At 38.1% G+C, this 15586-nt stretch overlaps 1 protein-coding gene across 2 annotated transcripts; it reads right to left on the bottom strand.

Moving 5' to 3' along the window:
• Window positions 1-52: 52 nt before the first annotated feature.
• Window positions 53-11648, bottom strand: LOC576785. Of its 2 annotated transcripts, XM_030996276.1 has the most exons (7): window positions 11352-11648; window positions 10892-10895; window positions 8871-10670; window positions 8151-8264; window positions 5466-5641; window positions 4602-4720; window positions 53-2598 (listed from the first exon to the last, which is right to left on the bottom strand). In XM_030996276.1, exons 3-7 carry the CDS (start codon window positions 10612-10614, stop codon window positions 2442-2444), a joined length of 2310 nt encoding a protein of 769 aa, XP_030852136.1. In that variant the 5' UTR covers window positions 10615-10670; window positions 10892-10895; window positions 11352-11648; the 3' UTR covers window positions 53-2441. The 2 variants fall into 2 exon arrangements, with proteins under 2 accessions (XP_030852136.1, XP_799928.3); XM_794835.5 differs by lacking the exon at window positions 10892-10895 and having other exon boundaries at window positions 8871-10669.
• Between the last annotated feature and the right edge of the window lie 3938 nt (window positions 11649-15586).

Here is a 15586-nt window from a genome sequence, read left to right as displayed (position 1 = left end):
GTAGATATATCATATCCAGGTACACTGAATACAAACATACACACAGACTTCATTTTTTGTGATGAAAAATAGAAAAATTAGTGTTTATTATCATTGATCATGATTTGTTTACAAATGAGAAGGACGGAATACTAGTATTTGAATACACACAAGAAGTTCACAAACATTCTGTTACAACCAACATATATAAAACATATCTACATAAAATGCTATGTAAGTATTCTCATACGGCATCAGACTCTGATGTATGCAGTACCATTAACAATTAGGAGTATGATCACAGAACCATTTCATGTATTGTGGTACATGTAAATCTTTAAAATAGTATTTTGCTAACGGGGTAATTCAAAGGCAGTGAGGTCATCCCGACAGTCCTGGGCCCCGTTTTATCAAACTGTTATCAGTAACAAGTTGCAATAGCTGATATCATTGCATTTGATTGTCTGAAAGCACATTTGTTATGACACTTGATATTGAGAACAAGTTTTCATGAAACAGTGCCCAGACCTTACAACCTTCGTGCCGGAGTGCCAAGATCGTTAACAAAAATAGAGCAATTAAGACCTGAATTTTGCACTGATTGTAATCCAAGTTCAACAAGCCCTAAAAGAGCATCCTCCAAACTCTGTGCATTAGCAATAAGTTTGTCAGAATACTATCCCATGATTCCTAGACTAAATGAACAGGTCCTTTTGGAGATCTAAATCAAGATTTATGCTACATATTTAAGAATGGTTTTAAGTTTTCTTTTGTAGAACAGCTTCACACGAGACGCTATGTACATGTATGTGAAATATTACATTTTCAATCAAGGTGGATACTGAGTTTCCTGATACAGATACAAATGTGAAAATATAAAATGCGTAATTCTCAATGACATGAATTTGTAAACAATCATTTTTCAGAATAAAGGACAAGCAACGGATTCTGATATCAAAATATACATGTAAGCTCAATAATTCTACATTATAAAATGTGATAATAAAATTTGAGATATATACATTAAATTATGAAAATTTTGAAAGACTGATGAATAGAATGTTGAAGAAATTCAATTTACAAACGTGTTCAAATGATACGCAAACAAAAAATGTGAAAGCAAAATTTCAGATATATAAATCGTTCAAATTTTGAAAGATTGATTAATAGAATGACATCTTTCATTGATTTACAAACGTGTACAAATATTAAGTTTGATTGGAGTGATACACAACTACTGGTAAAAACAAAAACAAAAATTCTGCCACTAGACACAGCACACATTTATAAATATAATACATTTAGAGAAAAAAAAATTATGCTTTATACATGTATACTACATATTTCTATCAAAGTTAAATTCTGTCTTTAACCATACTGACACCAATGTAAAGAGATTGAGTTGTCCGTGAAGTGTGATGGTATTGCCACCTTGACATTTAAACTAGTAATAAGTTTTTAGCCAGGACTATGAAGGGCATTAATTAATTTAAATCAAATGCATTTTTAGATGCTGCTTATAAGTATCGGCTTGCATGGAGATGTAGATTTACAGTAGGCTTACGGTTGCACTTCTCACATGGTGCAACCAAATGCATTTTTGTTTTGTGATCAACAAAATAAATCAGAAAATAGCACAACAGAATCAAAATCATCTCCGATGTTTTTCTACTTGAATTTCTGGGGGTGTGTTTTTCTCAAAACATGCAAATCAGTCTTTCTGCCACATGGGCTGAAAGTAGAACAAGATATTTACATTAAAAATTTTGAAGTCGGTAGCCTTCTCAGGGAGGATTTGCCTTTGGTATTTTGTTCCAAAGGGTTGTTGCCTTGACAGAACCATAGAGGTTCTCTTGCAATCAACCAGGGCTCTCAATTCCATTTCTATGCCTATTCCTTTGTATATACAGTTAACTCTGCATCACTTGAGGTCGCACAAGTCAAATTATCCCTTGGTTGAATCAATTTTTTTTAACCAAACTATGCAAAACATGTGTTATTTAAACTTTGTAAGTTGAATTCTGAATGAGTCAGACTATTTTATTGAGTCTCCACAGATTTCAAATTATGCAGAGTTAACCTTACATATATATTGGAAATTTCTACTTGTGTTTATACGTTTTACAAGTTCATCTATGTATGAATCTTTTTTATGGAATTTTTAAATAAATCTGAAATTTGAATTCTGAAGATATTCCCCATGCTAGCGAAAACCCTGATCACAACAGGGACCCTTTTCACAAAGCCTTTCTTCAATGACAAATGACAAAAATCAGTGACAACTCTGCTGATAACCAATCAGAAGCAATGATTTCACTAGCTTATAACAAAACCTGTCATTTAATTGTCACTGATGACAAGTTTTGTGAAATAGGGCCCAGGCCTGAACTCGTAAATATACTCAAACTATCCCCATCTTTCCATTCTCTATCACCAATGCTGCCAATCAACACATCTCTGCTTTAGAGCTCTTCAGGGATGTCTTGGAAGTTGGTGTCAAGGCGGGTCGGGAGCAGGGAGTCTCGGGAAGAGTGAGGAGAGGTTGAGGATGACGAGCGTGGCCGGGAAAGAGATGCCGAGGAACCATCCCTCGAGGGCTTGCCCTGCACAGAGCCGGAACTGTCGAGGCAAAGAATAAATCAATATGAATTTAAACTGTAATAATTAAGCAATCTAGTCTAATGGGGCATTGCAAGAAAGTTGCAATCTATTGCATATCCCCCAAATCAAGCGTAATTAAGTCTTGCGATTAATTGCAAATTTGCAATTGATCACAACTCAACTTTCTTGCAACGCCCCATTAGTAAGAGAGAGAGAGAGAGAGAGAGAGAGAGAGAGGGGGGGGGTGGGGGAACAAAAGATAGATGTAGTTAACTTAATTTAATTGTTAAAACTTTAATCCTTAACAAAATCCTAGGGAATTTAGGAGACAAAGTTGATTTGCAATCGATTGCAAATATCAGTTGCAAATTTTGCAACTTGCAATCAATCGCAACTTTCTTGCAACTTAGACATGTGCAACATAATACTGATTAACCTTGGCTCCACAAAGTTTGTCATGTGTGCACATTATATGTACTGGTATGTACATGCAGACCTGCCAACCTCTGGAGTTCAAAAACTGTATTCTTTAGTCCCAAAAGTTGTATTCTACTGACAAAAGTTGTATTCTTGAAAATAAACACGGATTGTTACGCGGATCAATGCCTCTTAGGGTTTCTACCTACAGGAAGAATTTTTTGTTGTTGATCATTGGTTGAATATGCATGATTTCGTCATGACTGGTGTGTTCGATGAACCAATGAACATTCCCAAATTGCAGATGTGAGATGCTTGTAGGATACTTTACAGGACAGAATGGACATTTTGCCATTGAAAATGTCGGACGCACACACAAAATATTAATTTAAAAAAAAATTAAAAAATTAATTTAAAAAAAAAAAAAAAAAAAAAAATTTTAAAAAAATTTTTTAAAATGAAAATCGTACTTTATTAAGGAAAATCGTACTGTCGTATTTGCTTCTAAAAGTCATACTAAATACGACTAAATCGTACTGGTTGGCAGGTATGTACATGTATGAGGCCAATATAAAAATTGTCTTTTTCAAAAATATTTATTGTAATTCTGCTTGGCAATAATTGCATATTAAAGGTAATACAAAGTTTTCGTATGGGGTCATGAATTTGTTTCAAATGAACATATTGGAAGCATATGCGATCCTACAATATTCAATGGCCGTTGTCGCGGTTGAAATCGAGTCTAAAGTTATGAAATTGTAAATAAATGAACTCTTTATGTTGTATAACTCCCTCTCAAGGTCAAGATATTCATTAAGCTATAAAACAATGTTTCTTGACTAAAATCCACCGATTAGTTATTCCCATTTGGAAATTTTATATCACAACTATATATTCTGATATTTTCATGGTCGCAGCTACCATTGTACGGCCGTGGGCGCTATTTGAAATGTATCAAAATTTATCGGGAGCACCGGTAAATTTTCGTATTCAATTTTTCTCGAAAGCAGAAGTGTTTTAGGGGCTAAATTTTCTAGTGCTTATGAAACATCCACAGGGGCATCCAAATATATCAAAATTGTAAAGAATCACTATCCACCCATTTTCAAAATTTCCCAAAACTTTGTATTACCTTTAAGTACTGTATTTCGTTCTCAAAGGTTCTACCATAGTACCATTGATGTTAAGAATCAACACACACACACACACACACACACACAATATCACTGTTTTCAACTAATTTCTGCTACGCATAACACCTATAAATGTGAAAGCCATGTTGACTTTTACAGAATTTGCTTGATCTTCCAAAGCTTAGACACATAACACTGACAAGGCTAATTAATACACAATGGCTAGTACTGAATGTATGAAGGTATGGTTCATTCCATTCAAGTTCTTGTCTGTATAATTAATATCAATTAATATTTCCTTTTCCACTAAGAGGAGACACCAAGAGGAGATGACGATAAATTTGGTTAATTGTTTGAAAGAGGCTTTGTCCACAACTGTGGTGCTCACTTCTAGCACTCAACTATAACTTTGATTTGATTAGCTCCATCAACTAATTTCCAGGATTGCCTGGTCATTCATATCATGCATACCTCTGTGATCTGTAGGCCGCCATTGATGCAGCGGTACCTATACGACTGGGAATGCCGTACATTAATGCTGCCAGGTCATCATCGTCATGGTCATTCATTGATGATATACCAGATATAACCTGTTAAAAACAGAAAATGATGTAATGGAGGTGTCGTGGTATAGTGGTTCATTCACTTGACTCTCAATCCAAGGGTCAAGGTTCAAATCCCACCCTTGCACTAAAGTCATTTGCCAAGTCATTAATCCTCTTTTGCCACTCTTCACCCAGGTGTAAATGGGTACCTGATATTCCAGTGTGCTACGTAATTAGCTGCCAGCTAAGACCGGGATAATAATGTTGGAGCGCCATGAGCGTCACAAAGTGACGGACATGTGCGTTATATAAGAAGCCACCATTATTATTATTATTATTCAAAGATCCATTGTACGAACTCTCATAAAAGCAGTTTGGACAAGAATAAATATTTGAGGACAATCTGAATAAGTTACAATTTTTTTGCATAACAAAGAACATACTGAATTAAAACTGTATACTATTATGCAGGCATTTCTAAAGTATATGTTCAGACTTTATATTCAGGTTTAATCTCTATGCCAGAGCTTATATGACCAAGATGGAAAAAAAAAAGAGTTTATGAAGATTAAGAGATATTTTAAAAGATTTTCTAGCAGATCATAGAGATATAGCCGCATTTGTGATTTATCTTTACCATATCAAACTACAAAATGCCACTGTCTGCTCTTGCTTGTTTCATACCGAGTTTGCAGCATGCTATTATCAAACGATGAAATAACAAAACAACAAATACAACCTTTTGACACGCCCTCCTATGAAAAAAAGAAAAGAAGATGTTTAATATTACCGATGCAGAGGATTGTGGTCTCAGCCAGATTGGTAGCAATCCTTCATCTTCTTCCTCATCATCCTCCTTCTCCTCCATAATGATGGCCGGAGCCTGCCGTTGCTTGAACCTGTAGGCTGCTGGGCCAGAGGATAAGTGGTGGTCATCGTACTCGTTCGTGTAATGCCCATCATCACCTAACGGTTAAGAGAATTATAGAGAAAACAAAGTGTTCATTGCATGATCTTTTGAGATTCATCATGCATGCAAAACAGTACACCACACAAAATAATACATATATCTACAGATATTTGACAGTGATTGATGAAATAGCGTATAGAGTAATTTTAGTGGAACATTAATTTTACTTTATAACAGAGATGCAGCGTTTATCTGATGTCAGGCGATACTAAATATATATAAATTGTAGTAAAATTCTCACCATTTTCTCCAATGCTTGTGCGACATTAAAAACTAGATGGAATTTGACTGCGCGCAGTCGAAAATGATGCCTCCGTCATAGAGCAATTTTACAAACCAAATCAGAAGAAATTTTTCGGATTCAAGTTCAATTGTAATCCATTGACAGGTTCTCAGAATATCGTGATTACAAGTAATTTCTCATATACATATATGACCCTTTGATCTTTGACCTCATGACCCTAAAATCTACTCAGTTCATTGGCTCTGCAAGATGTCCTGAGTTAAATAGTAATCCATCTGTCAGTTCTAATGAGAATGCGTTCACAAGCTATTTTTGCATACATAATGAGCCCATGATCTTTGACCTTTGACCTTATGAACCAAGAATCTACTCAGTTCATTGGCTCTGCAAGTAACATACATGATCTAATTTTGGCAGGAATCCATCAATCGGTTCTTGAGATAACGCGATCACAAGCTGTTTATGCATACATAATGAGCCCTGTGACCTTTGACCTTTAACCTAGTGCTGTAAGTCAGACGCTATGTTCGTGTTCGGTTCGGTTCGGCAGGGTTCGGCAATTTTTCACCCGAACTTGGTTCAGTTCGGGGTTCGGTAATATAATAGCAAGCAGCGTTATAACCACGGCGGTCGGCACTGGGTGGGCCGGCTGGCCTGCCGGGCCCGACCAGCAAGGAGGACTTCTGCACACTGCTTCCGACCAGCACGAATTTCACATTAAAAAACTGCTCTAAACGTAATTATTTGTGAAGAAAAATACTACTTACATTTGTATTTCCGTCTTGAATCATGTTTTATTTTCAATTTTAAAAGAATCATGTTTTCAATTTGTCAATAAATGATATTTTTTAAAGATTTTCCAAGACGGTTGTCGTCTAATGTTAGAGTCATGAAAGCTGCCATCTTGAATAGAGACTCAGGCTTGTCAATAACTGTTTTTTATGAGTTTTTATTTTTAATAGGAAAAATATAAAATCCCTATTTTTCCTGAATAAATAAATACCATACTATAATATATATTTATTTCATTATTTATATTGCAAAAATTTGTCCGATATTGTTAAAATTAAAATATTAATTTTTTATTGAATGGGTTTGAGCTGAACTTGTGTTTTGATCACGCACATGTATTCTTGTTTATGGCTTCCGATCGCGACGTAGCGTTGTCAGGATTTGGGATTGAAATGGCGCCAGTGAAGTCGCGCCCACCACTGGATAGGCATAAATCACAAAGGCGGAAAATGGAAAAAAAGTAAATATAAAATGAGCAATCATGACATGAAAATTAGGTACAAAACGACAAGTTTATTAGCTTGCAAAAACGTTTACATTTTTCTGCCGAACATCCGAACCAGGCCTTTGCGTTCGGTTCGGTTTGGAAGTGCCATGTTCGGCGAACTTCCGTTCGGTTCGGCGGTTCGGCTACAGCACTACTTTAACCTCATGACCCCAAAATCTAATCAGTTCATTGGCTCTGCAAGATACACACATGACCAAAGTTTGGCAGGAATCCATCAATCGGTTCTTCAGATAACACGATCACGAGCTGTTTTTGCATACCTAATGAGCCCTGTGACCTTTGACCTTTGACCTCGTGACCCCACAATCTAATCAGTTCATCGGCTCTGCAAGATACATACATGACCAAAGTTTGGCAGGAATCCATCGATCGGTTCTTCAGATAACGCGATCACAAGAACGGGACGTACGTACGGACGGACAACCCGAAAACATAATGCCTCCGGCTACTTCGTAACGGAGGCATAAAAATATTAACTGGCTTTGATGGGACATAGCGCTATATGTTACCCCAGTAAAATCGCAATCCCCATGTTGCAGACAATACCAAATATGATTATTTATGGGCAAGAATTAGTCTCATCTATTACTTTATATAAATAGCCAATCAATATTATTTTTTTACCAGGCGACCCACTTTGATATTATAAGTATTTGCTGCACATTCTTGAATACAAGACAAAGGGGATGTTGCCCACTATTACAACAAGAGTTTCTATACATGAGGGATGCATGCACATAAAAGAAGCTTAATGGGACACATGTCTCTATCCCAGATATTCATTTCTTCCATACAGTACTGCTTGAAATAAAGTAGACACCCTAACACCAAATTCTATGGAATAATACATGCAGTCACGCATGACACAGTGTGAGAGAGTCAACTTTATTTTTTAGTAATACTGTACCCCGACAGGGAAAGCTTTAAGAACATCATAATTATCGTCAATATTGCCACCTACCTTCCACCCCTCTGTGCTTGAGAACAACGGATACCTGGGGGTTATAGAGCTTCTCCATGGCCTCTATAGTAGCAGTTGGTTTCGATTTTGACCCTCTTCCATTCACAAACACTCCTGGAGGGTAACAAAATGTTCAAACATTCATGGCATTATGCATGTACAACTAGAAAATGCAACATGACACTATAGTGAATTCTAAACAACAGCCACATTTGCAGCAACTTTCACTTTACAAAAAGTATGTCAGTTGTGATTCATTTATTTAAGAATGTGAAACTGTCACAGATTATGTGAAAAACTTGCAAAGTTCATGAAAACATGAATGTTTCTTCAGTAAAAGTAGGGATCTGGCTTACTTTGGTACAATTCCATCATCGATTATAAATAAAACTTCAAATTGGGTGAATTAAATAAAATTACAGGTACGGTATAACCATGAAGAGTGTCTGATTTTATTCTGGAAAAAAAAATGATATCGGATTTCAAGTATTTTTGTGGGAAATTAGAAAGATAATGTACCTTGGTTTTTACCAAAAAATGGGTTTTCTCGGTATGTTATGCACCAGGATATAATGTGGAGGCCTAATTAGATTCACCATTTTCCCTTGTGCTTCATTAAAACCTTTAGGAAATTGTACATCTAACTCAAATTTCAACAAAAAGGCAGTACATTGACTAAAAAAGTTAATCAATCTTTTCAATATTATTAAGTATACTGACCTATGGTATACATTTTGAGCAGCATGCGTCGCTTCTTGGATGTCATGAGGGAGAAGTCGTACTCCCTTTGCGCCAGTCTCCTCTTGAACTCTGGTAGGATCTTCATGAACTCCTGTGCAGTTTCCTTGATGGATGCCTTGACTGACGCTGCAAAGAGCGACGTCTGGGAGATGCGACTGTGAGCCTCGATGAGTTCATCCAGGAGATCCCAGAGGGTGTCATGGATGGGATCCTGCAGGAGCTCTGCTTCCCTGCAGTAAGCATTGATTATCTGGATCTGTCTGGCTACCTCATGGGCGGGACTGAAGAGTGGAGGACAGGCGAGTGCCTGCTCCAGGACGATGCGTCCACACAGGATGGCTCGCATGTACTTCTGGGTGTTCTCCTCCAGGCTGTCCAGGCTGTTGCTGGTGAGCTGCGGCCAGAAGGGTTTCGATCTGCAGAGGCAGCCGTAGTAGCGGAGAACGATGTAGATGAGCCAAAGGATAGTCATGCCGAGCCAACAGACGTTGATGACGAGGAGTTCAAGATAGAGATAGGATACGGTGAAGAACACGGAGTCGACTCCGTCCATATTCTGCATGAGGCCCATGAAGGACATGACCAACATGCAGAGGAGGTTAATAGCCAGCTGAAAGTTGAAGCTGGTCACCCGGAAAGGCCACTTGAAGATGATGATAGCAAATAACAGGAGGACAGGAATAACGAAGACTAACATCTGCCAGTTGGGTAACCACAACATAGCAGAATATGCGATGATGAAGATGAACTTGAGAAAATGTATGATAGGGTAGTAGTATGTCCAGAAGAGTTTGAAGGATGAAAACATATGGTAGTGTTTCAGAGCCCAGATGAGGTCCAGGGAGTGTGCATACTCTGCTTCCTTGAGCTGCAGATGGGACTCGTGGCTATCCTTCTTGAGGTTGAAGATCTGAGACTTGACCTTCACGATCATCCAAGCAGGCAGCAAAATGAACAGCCCAAAGAAGATGGCCAACGACACTGCCATGTATGCAATGTGCTCTCCACTCCCGCATGGTGTTTCATTGTGGACATCCATATTGTTCTCTGCGTTGCAATGGAACACCTTTCCCAAGGCAACTCCAACTGGCATCACGAGAACTTGAGCTAAGAAGAGGACGGTGCGCTTGAACCTGGCTACCTGCAGCAGTAGATTGAACTTCCTCTGGTAGTACATGCTCAGGTAGATAGCAATAAAGATGGAGATGAAAAGGAAGATGAAAACACCCCATGCCAGTAGCAAGAAGCGATAGTCAAATGGGAGCAGGGAGCTGGGTATGAACCGATTAACTGTGGATTCATAGATGGTGGGTGTATTCAGCTTTATGAATTCCCAGATGTCCAGGTTTGCAAAGAGGATGAACCTGGTGTACTGCATCCAAGCATATGGCCATGGCCATCTTAAAGCAATAGCCAAGACCACGGCATAGAACTGAAGGTAGTCCAGAACCAAGAAGAGCGCATCATGGAACACCAACGCTGTCTTGCGCTTCTCTTTTGCCGACAACCTCAGTAGATTCTCTACATCCTCGTCATCCCCATAGCCTCGTTCTGCCAGAATAACATCGCCCTCAGTCCGGGTTGCCTCGATGCGGCGAGCCTCCTGTTTCCGCCTCAGCTCTTGAAATGCACGTTCCTCAGCAACGGACGATGGAGCAAGCAGAGGGAGAGCATCACCTCCACTCTCCTCTTTCAGAGATTTTCTGAGGTCTCTGGTTGTCATAATTTGTAATTCTATCCCTCACTGCTGAGCCATTTTTGCAGGCCACCAAGCCAGTCTGGAAAGAATAAAGAAAAGATTCATGTTTGAAAATTAAAATTAGACATACAATGTACATGTACATCATCCTCAGACTTCTCACACTTTGTATACTGCATAATATTCAAGAGCAACAGGTTGGTTATCGAGATGGTTTTATTAAACCTATCCTCTACCAGTGTCTAAACTATAACACTAATAGTCTATACCCACACTTGTGTCTGGACAGGTTGGTTATCCAGACGCTAGAACAATTTTTGTAAGAAAATATTCACGAATCATTCAAAAAGATATGTATCAACTACAATACAGTGTATTAACTATTATATTGTCAATAGACCTACTACTATCATTGACTATAGGCCTACATGACAAATCATCTACAAATTCACTGTAGATCTACAATGTACTAGGCTACAGCGCTCAATGGCATGCGCAAAGTTCTTCGTGTCGAGGAAGTAGACCTAGTCCTAGAGTCTAGATCTATTTTTAATTGTTGATTATTGGTAGACCAGTACTTCTTCTTCGTCATAATCTGCCTTCACTCCTGAATTCCCAAGCTTAGTTAAATGGCATAGATCTGGGCTATGCTGTGTCAGTCTTTTGGCCTTACAAATTACAAACCCTCATCAATGCCAGGCCCATGCCATGCATGGAAGATCAGAGGATGAGCCAAGGATGAAGGAGTGCAGTAAACTCACCGACAGACACCGCACCGCCACACGCCGTACCGTTCCGACTCTCTGTGCTGAGCAGTGAGCTCTTCTTCGGCCGCAACAACTCGCCACTGTTTTGTTCCTTCTTTTTCCAATTCCAGTTCATTCAACAAAGTACTTGATGAACAGTTACAGTCACATCAAACGTATGTAGTGCCTCCCACAGTTTTGGAATTCAACATAAATTATTCATTATTTTGTTATGTTTTACGTCGATCTGTTTATCACCACTGTGCCAGTTTCGAGTTATTTTGCCAGTTCTGGCTTGTGTATGACGTCATAAGTGTCATGGCAAATTGATCGTACTCGATCGGATGTATGTTTTCCAAAGCATATATTTTTGTAATAAACATTATCAAATGTTATTTATACATTACGAAAATATTTTTAATTATGTTTTAATATTAATTTAATTATAATTTTTGTAAAAATATTAAATTTTAACGCATTTGTATCACATTGAGTGCACGTAACATGCAATTATTGTTATCTTATTGAACGTAGGCTGCTATATCATTTTCGATTCGTGAAGGGATAGGGAACAGGCCGCGTGTGTTTGTTGTTATTGTTGTTTGTTGTTGTTGTTTGTTGTTGTTGTTGTTGTTGTTGTTGTTGTTGTTGTTGTTCATCTTACAATTTAAACCCCATATATGGCATCTTCTTTTTCAGGATCAGAATTGTGGCCCCTGATGGGCATGCTTTTACAGAATCCTGGATTAAAAAAAAACATTTGTTATTATTTTCTCTAAAATCAAATACATATTGTACAAATCATTCATATTAAACAAATTTGTATATTCTTCATAACTAAACTGGATGCATTTACATTGATATTTTGGCTCAAACATAAATTGCAACAATAAAAGAAAAACAAAAAGTACATTTTCATAAACTGTTTAGAAAATATTTGCATATTATATGATCAAAGAATATAGTACTTTTTTGTCTATTTTTTGTTGTCTATTCCCCCCCCCCCCCCCCCGATAAACATACTCCCAACACCCTCGTCCACATACGCCCGGCCGTAAACGATACAGCACAGCGGGCTGGAGTGCACATGCTGACTCTATTTTGGGGGAGGGGCCGGGGCACACGTACCATCCCCTCTCCAACTTAAAACCCCTATATAGGCCTATGATGCCACCTTTTCCAAATTTGGAATCAAGGAAAAGTTGGCCTCCTGTTACTAACGTGTTAGCCCTAAAATACCCCACAAAGAAAAAAAACTTCCACCTAAGCTGTATAAATACCCTTATTGCTAAAAATCCTAACTTTCTAGAATATTTTTTTCAATTTCGTACAGTTCCATCATATTATGTCCTTACTAGTAGGGCTATTCGAAGGGGAGGTGGAGGGATTTTAAAATTGGGGGCCCAAAAGGGAGGGTAAGCAAAATTACCGTATTGCATTATAGCCACATAATTAAGCGGTGAATAGACTATGGCGAATTGAGACTTTTGAAGATATGTAATTGTGATTATAGATATATATTTGAGCTTGACAGATCAAATCAAATCAAATTAGATCAAGCTTCCTATTTGAAAAGTCACTCCCGAATTTGGTAAAAGTAAAGGCATGGCCCCTTATAGATAACTAAGCATTTACAGATTGGCCTAACTGAAGATGCCCCTGCATGTCAGCAGTTAAAGTAGCTAGCGCTCGATATCTTTAATAGGACTAATAGGAGGATAGTCGTATTGAGGACAATTACCTCCTGAACAATCACCCCACCGGAAAATTACCCCCGGAAAATTACCCCTCCGGACAAACACCCCCGAGGACATTTACCCACCGGAAAATTACCCCCACAATTGCCCCCACCCCTGAAAATTACCCCCGGATAATTACCCCTCAGGACAACCACCCCGAGGAATATGCCCCCGAAAAAAAAATATCCGCCTATTTAGCTGTCCACCCGATAATAGGTTGGTTTTGCTATAAAATCAGATTTTTTTTTCGTGGGGTAATTGTCCGGGGGATTATCAAAGGGGGCAATTTTCAGGGAGGGGAGGGGTAATTGTCCTGGGGATGGTTGTCCTCGGGGGGGGGGGGGGGGGGAGGTAATTGTTCCGCTGGTAATTGGCCGGGGGTGATTGTCCAGGAGCTAATCGTCCTAATTATAGAACCAGATACAGTAATTTATTTCATTTCCTTCCAATTTTCTTCTAGAATATTTGAGCACCACGTATACAAATATAACAAAGTCAAATAGATTGATTGATTGATTTTTATTCGCCAAGCTTCCAACATACAACAATATATAAGAATAACAGATCAAAATTAAGTCAGCTTGAACAGGATAACCCACGAAAGCTCGAGAGCTTATTTCCAGTGGGGTCCCCGACAGACATGTACATTATTAACCGATAAGGAAAAACTTATTAAAGATAATAATGATGATAATAATATTAAAAACAGCAAACTGATGATAGAAATGATAATAGGTACAAGAGGAAAAGAAGAAGGAGAAGAAGAAAGGAGGAGGAGGAGAGGAGGAAGAGGAAACTAATGATGAATATCATTATAACGTACAAAAACATAAGTATATACAAAAGGGGAAAAAATGAACCGGTAGAAGAATAATAATGTCAATCATACAACAATGTCATTCGCTTCTCTTCTCTGACTCTCATGAGCAAAGTTTTCTATTTCCTTTATCATTAGAAAGGGAATTCCAATGTTTTATGCCATTGTAATAAAACGAATTACCAATATACGACAGGAGGCACTTTTTTTGTTCAAATTTTCAGGAAATATTTTACCCCGACTCAGCCAGCCGGTAAATAAGCGGGGGGAGAGGGTTGGTAAGACCACTTTTTTAGATTTTGGCCTTCTTCGTGAGAATTTTTTTTTTTTTAAATAATTTAAAAAAAATAAAAAAATAAAAATAATAATAATAATGAAAAAAAAAAAAAATCTTGTTTGCTGTTGTTGACCCGTCAGCCCCCAACCCGTGGATCCGCGCCTGCAGTGGAGGGGGGGGGGGAGCCAAATCTAAATACAAAATTTAGCGTCGACTCAGCTGGCCGGCGAATAAGCCGGGGGGGGGGGAGAGAACCTTTCTTCTTTCCTTTTTTTGATAGAGTTTTTGAGGAAAAATTTAGCGCCGATTCAGCCGGTCGGTGAATCAATTATTATTATTATTATTATTATTTTATTATTATTATTATTTTTTTTTTGGGGGGGGGGGGAGGCGCTTTTGTTTTGTGTTTTAAAAAAGGTTAACTTTACGTTATTACCCTATTTTTAAAAAAATCGTTTTGGGAGGGCTAGGGGGGGGGGCGGGCCGGAAAAATCGCTACGTGGATCCGCCCCTGGTGTGTAGTCCTGAAAAGGACTGTTGATGTAGTCTTGAAAAAGACTGTTGGTTATATTTCTTAGCTTATAGTTCTAAGGAGAACTATATAGCGCTTGGAGAGGATGGGTGGCGGGAGTGGCTCGAAGTTTCGAACAGGTTGACTATCCGTCGTCAGGAGTTCTTTTCAGGACTAACCCTCAAGAAAGATTACCGAGAGTCCTTTTCAGGACTCCTCAATCCTCCCTCTCTCTCACAAGGTGCACCCGCAAGCCTACTGTATAAGATCAAAGTTGGATCGAATATAATGATTCGACCAAATATGATATATTTTATGCACGTGATGTAATATACGAGTTGTTTTGATCTTTGGTTGACTTTTAAAAAAAAAACGCTTTAGAAATTCACTGTAGCCAACATGAGTTCTTGGACCAGAACAGTTGATGAATCTCACCATTTTTTTTCTGAACTTCTTTTGATCTGACCTGTTTATGTTACTATACCATGCAGGATTAAAACATTGAATAAGAGCAAAACAAAGTATACGTCTTGCCTTTAAATCCGTACAACTTTGATGTCTGTACAAAAAAATAGTCATTGCACAATTAATAACAAATAAAAGAATCAACAAAAAGCCTTAGAGCTGTAATCAGGGTAATATTATATTGGCTCTTAATTCTAGGAAAAGTGATGGTGCACTATTATACTTTAGAAAAGGCACTTTATACAACTTCTGTGAAGAGTGAGTAGGCCTACTAGTACTTTCCGCCTTGCATGTTGGTGGTATAGTAACAGTTATCAGGTTCCGTTTATTAAACGTTCTTGCTCTCTTTTGAAATTTAATCGACAAATTTAATTATCAAAAGTATGCGCACTCTTTAATAGGCCAAATAAAAAAAAATAACGAGTTTCTTGTCAGGACTTT

This window comes from Strongylocentrotus purpuratus, unplaced genomic scaffold (genome assembly GCF_000002235.5).
Source record: "Strongylocentrotus purpuratus isolate Spur 01 unplaced genomic scaffold, Spur_5.0 spur5_scaffold_3, whole genome shotgun sequence".
Lineage (NCBI taxonomy): Eukaryota > Metazoa > Echinodermata > Echinoidea > Camarodonta > Strongylocentrotidae > Strongylocentrotus > Strongylocentrotus purpuratus.
The sequence above is the reverse complement of the archived record's forward strand: the minus strand, read 5'-3'. Positions and strand labels throughout refer to the sequence as shown.